At 47.5% G+C, this 5,090-nt stretch overlaps 1 protein-coding gene across 1 annotated transcript in view; it reads right to left on the bottom strand.

The window, feature by feature from the left end:
- Positions 1-2,470: 2,470 nt before the first annotated feature.
- The window catches only part of PDCD1 (programmed cell death 1), a 12,079-nt gene continuing 9,459 nt past the window's right edge, over positions 2,471-5,090 (bottom strand). The window contains exon 5 of the mRNA XM_088132205.1: positions 2,471-3,006. Coding sequence (XP_087988331.1) covers positions 2,770-3,006 — 237 coding nt within the window. The 3' untranslated portion in view covers positions 2,471-2,769. The remainder of the gene's footprint in view (positions 3,007-5,090) is intronic.

The raw sequence follows: 5,090 nt of genomic DNA on the forward strand, positions 1-5,090 counted from the left end.
GGCTTTCTATTTTTATTCTGCTTCTGGAAAGACAGAGGGGTCTAAAGTCTATGGAAAAGAACTGAATTTGGGTCCTGGACTAAAGCAGATCCCCCGCTCCCACATCTGGAGATCACGGGGATCGAGTATGTCCTTGGGAATTTCTGCAGGGGAGGAAAGAAATGATGCTGCTGTTGGATGACGCATCTTCGCAAAGAAAGGGAGAAAGCTGTTCTTTCAGAGACCTCCCCCTTCTAGTCCACCATCACCATTTCTATGGACTCAGGGACAAGCTACGATCCATCATTTTGGAGCTCCGAAGTCCTCTGTCTTCTTCTGAGAGGCAGAAGTGGATTCAGGCTGGGAATAAACGCCAGCAACGTTTTATTTCTTTTCACTGCTTCTTCGCTCTGTTGCATTATTTTAAGTTTGCTCCCCTTTTCTGTCTCTGCAACCTCCTAAAACCTGTGCACTTACCTGATTCCCCAAGTTCTTAACTTTCATTTTATTTATTTATACATCCCATTTATACAACTCGTTGCATTTACTAGAATAAATATCCTTTCTCCTTCGTTACTCCGGGGTTGGGTTTCTCTTAGCATGACGCAGGGAAGGAGCTGACACGCTGATGTGCTGAAGTGTTGTAACAAAGCAGGCAGAGCTGTGGTTTTTTACTGGGGGTTGCTCAGGAGGAAAATTTCTGGGGTTTTCCATAATTTTTTCCTATTAAAATTACATTAAGACTGCAGTTTCGTGTGTTCCCGAAGGGCAAGAAATTGCACCACCGATGTTTTAACAAATGTGGTCAGAAAAGGGAACTTTTTGAACCAACAGATGCTCAGCAGGGTGGTAAAGTCTTTGAATTAAAGGGAAATTCTCTGTTTTTGTTCCTGCTGAACTTGCCAGATGAATCTTATCCAGAGAGACGTAAGATGTGCTCCAGCAAAAGCCACCCAGCCATCTCTTGGGGACTCTGACAGGCAAGAGCAAGCGGGGACTGGATGACCTCACGGACCCTTCCCATTCTTGATTGCTAGAAAAAGCCTGCGGAAATCAAGAAATCGGGTTTTGGAGCAGGAGGAAGGAAGATCATCTCAGGCCTGGATTTCAAGAGGGACAGAATGTCCTTGGGATTAAAAGAGTTGTTCAGGGTTGCTGCCTTTAGTGAACAGCAGAGCTCAACCAGTGTCTCTCAACCTTGGCAGCTTGAAGATGTGTGGACTTCAACTCCCAGAATTCCCCAGCCAGCTGGCTGGGGAATTCTGGGAGTTGAAGTCCACACATCTCCAAGCTGCCAAGGTTGAGAGACACTGAACAAGACAGCAAGACAACTCAGTGCAAGCCATTCCTGGATTCTGCAGCCCTGGAACTGCATTCACACAACATCCTGAACACAGGTGATTCTCTACTGTGCTAGTTTCATTGGGTGGGGAGAAGTTACCCCCCCCCAGCCCCTTACTTGTGGGGGGCACAGGGTTTGACACTCTCTCCCCTTCTATTTACCATCTCCATGACTGGGTGGGTGAAGTAGGTCATCTGGTGACTTGGGGTCAAGTATCATCGGAGAAGATGGTGGCCAGGGTTGATGGCAGCCATCTGGAGGGCACCAGTTTGGAGAAAACTGACCTAGTTTAAAACAGGTCTGCAGTCATTATGGGTTGTTAATCTGGGAGGGTTAAATTCAGCCATGGATTGAGAATCCTATAACCCACCGGCATGTGAACGACCTCAGCTGACCAAGCCAATGAAGCTCTAACACAGTGTTTCTCAATCTTGGTAGCTTGAAGATGGGTGGACTTCAACTCCCAGAATTCCCCAGCCAGCATGGCTGGCTGGGGAATTCTGGGAGTTGAAGTCCACACATCTCCAAGCTGCCAAGGTTGAGAGACACTGAACAAGACAGCGAGACAACTCAGTGCAAGCCATTCCTGGATTCTGCAGCCCTGGAACTGCATTCACACAACATCCTGAACACAGGTGATTCTCTACTGTGCTAGTTTCATTGGGTGGGGAGAAGCTACCCCCCCCCCAGCCCCTTACTTGTGGGGGGCACAGGGTTTGACACTCTCTCCCCTTCTATTTACCATCTCCATGACTGGGTGGGTGAAGTAGGTCATCTGGTGACTTGGGGTCAAGTATCATCGGAGAAGATGGTGGCCAGGGTTGATGGCAGCCATCTGGAGGGCACCAGTTTGGAGAAAACTGACCTAGTTTAAAACAGGTCTGCAGTCATTATGGGTTGTTAATCTGGGAGGGTTAAATTCAGCCATGGATTGAGAATCCTATAACCCACCGGCATGTGAACGACCTCAGCTGACCAAGCCAATGAAGCTCTAACACAGTGTTTCTCAATCTTGGTAGCTTGAAGATGGGTGGACTTCAACTCCCAGAATTCCCCAGCCAGCAAGGCTGGCTGGGGAATTCTGGGAGTTGAAGTCCACCCATCTTCACGTTGCCAAGGTTGAGAAGACTTGGGACTTGAGACTTGACTTGGTGGTGCAATCAAGCTTTCCGATCCCTCTACCCCTTTCCAACCCAACCAAGAGAGCGCCTCTGCGCCAGCACAGAGCAGCTCCCCAGGGCCCCCGACGGCCCCTGCGCTCCTCCAGTTCAGCAGCAAGGTTTGCCGTTCAGAGGATGTGGTTTGCAGGCAGACAGGCACCTGAGATGTGTCTGGTTTCCACAAATGAATCAATAGTCCAACCCCAAGCAGTCTCCTCCGTGGGGCTGCCCCGGACTTGCTGCACAAGGGTGAAACACGGAAATCACGGGAAGGAGGTGCTGGGCCGGTCAAGATGGCTGCATGCGAGCAGGGCAGGGGGTCTGGTTCGAGTCGCCCGGCTCCGCCGCGGCTGGGGTCTTCGGGAGGAAGCTGAGGGTGGCGTATTCCGTCCGCTCCCGCTGGAAGTCCTTAGGAGAAGCAGGGCTGGTCTTCTGCGCTGCAGGAAATTCCAGCATTTCATAATCCACCGTGAAAACCGTGACGGCAGGAGCATCTTCTCCCTTCAGTTCCACAACAACCGGAACCTGTTTTAACCAAGCATATGTGTCTATTTTTTTTTAAGCGAGTAGAAAAGTGAAAAGGTTTACTTCTGAGTAAAAAAGTAAGCTCATGTTGGGAGGTGAGAGTCCCCCGTGCAATTCCGTTTAACACATTCTTTAAAAGGCATTGGTTAGATTTGGGGGCTGCGTTTGTTTTGAACCACCCCAGGTGGCGCCTATAACGCTCCTGCTTCCTATTTTCGGCACAACCACAACCCTGCGAGGTGGGGGGGCTGAGAGAGGGGAAGTGGCCCGAAATCACCCAGCTGATCTCTGTGCCTAAGGGAGGACTCGAACCCACAGACTCCCGGTTTCTAGCCGAACACCTTTACTACTATCCGAAACTCGCTCTCTATCAGCCAATAGATACCAGATATCAGCATAGGATGGTGGGGATTTTGTAAAAAAATTATCCCGGATTGTCCACACCTCGAAAACCATGCTAGATAAATAGGCTTTGCTCAACAACCCACTTTTCCGAACCCCACCTTAAAAAAAAATCCCTGCAAGTAGAAAAGTAGCTCAACAAGGCTTGGATTTTGCTAGAGCTGCTCTCCCTGATGTGCTAGTTTTTTCGTAGGAGGGGAATCTCCTTAGGCATGTCAGGAAGTTTTCCAGAGTAGCAGGTAGTTGAAGCAGGAGCGCTCAGCTTATTAGCTAAGGAGTCATCTCATCCTGCAGGAAAAAGCTACTCTGACTTCCATGGTTTGCATGTGATGGATTGCAATGCTTCTGTCGGAGGGCCCCTCCGATAATTTAATAAAAAACTCTGGGTACTTAAATTAACACAACACCATGTTCCATCCTCTCCGATCTGGATGTTTATTGTAGATATAGGAAAGTATGTATGTATGTATTGCATCATGCCAGCAGTCAGCATGGAATCGGCAAGAAAAGTGCCCGGAATGACATCAGGGCCTCCCCAGGCAGGGGGTGGAGGTCAAAAAAGTCAGAATGGCAGCCACAGCTGTGCCATCAAAGTCCCGTCCTTTTCTTACATGGCAGACACATGTTGCAGCAGACATCTTGACTTCTTTGACCACCCTCCCTGCGGACACCCTTATCTGACGGAGCGCAGAGAAGTGGGGATGGCTAATAGTCGCCTGAACAAGGAAACCCCCAAGCCCCCATTAAGAATACCGAAGCTTAATCCACAGAAGGGTCTTTTGGGTTGCAACGCTCGTACTTCCCAACTCTGCTCTCAAAAAAGGCATCTTCCACCTTGCTAAAATTCAGAAATGTGCTAAAGTAACCTTAGCCATAAAACCTTGGGGATGACCAGCTCGTATATCCTGTACGAGCTTCTCCTAATCAATTCGGTAGCTCTAAACTTAGTTTTAGCTGGCTTAGCTGGCTGGCTGGGGAATTCTGGGAGTTGAAGTCCACCCATCTTAAAGTGGCCAAGGTTGAGAAACACTGCCCTAGAGTGAGTGAATCTGTCCTTCCTTCCTTCCTTCCTTCCTTCCTTCCTTCCTTCCTTCCTTCCTTCCTTCCTTCCTTCCTTCCTTCCTTCCTTCCTTCTTCTAAATCCCACTTTTACATTACATGATCCTTGCTCAATATATTCATGTATTTTGTTTGCTGATACACAATAAATAAATGCTCTTGGTATCAGAAAGTCTACAATGATGCTCTTGAACGTACAGTGGCCCTTGTTTAACACAACACGCTTAACCAGGTCAGCATCCACCCAGCGTGCTAAACAACTCAGCTTGTTTCCTTGCAGCTTTGCCATTAACTTGGCTAGTTAGTGGTTGGGTGAATCCAGAAAATGGGCTAGTTCAGGACTCTAGCTAAACAGTTGTGCGAATGCAGCTATTGTGTATTTTATGATGGCATCTGGTGGCATTTTATGTTTTTATTCTTGTAGGTTCAAAGGTATTTTAATTCTGTATACAACTTGGAGATGCATGGCGACCCAGGATAGATATATTATGTATAGAATATATTATTATATAATATATATTGAGTCTATATGTTGCAACTAATATATAATATAAATCATTATAATGTAAATAAATAAATAATATGAATAAACCAGTGGCTGTAGCCCCCCAAAACTATCATGG

Source organism: Python bivittatus, unplaced genomic scaffold, assembly GCF_059951505.1.
Source record: "Python bivittatus isolate LINGU-HERP-01145 unplaced genomic scaffold, Pbiv_v1 ctg000980_np1212, whole genome shotgun sequence".
In the NCBI taxonomy this organism is placed as follows: domain Eukaryota; kingdom Metazoa; phylum Chordata; class Lepidosauria; order Squamata; family Pythonidae; genus Python; species Python bivittatus.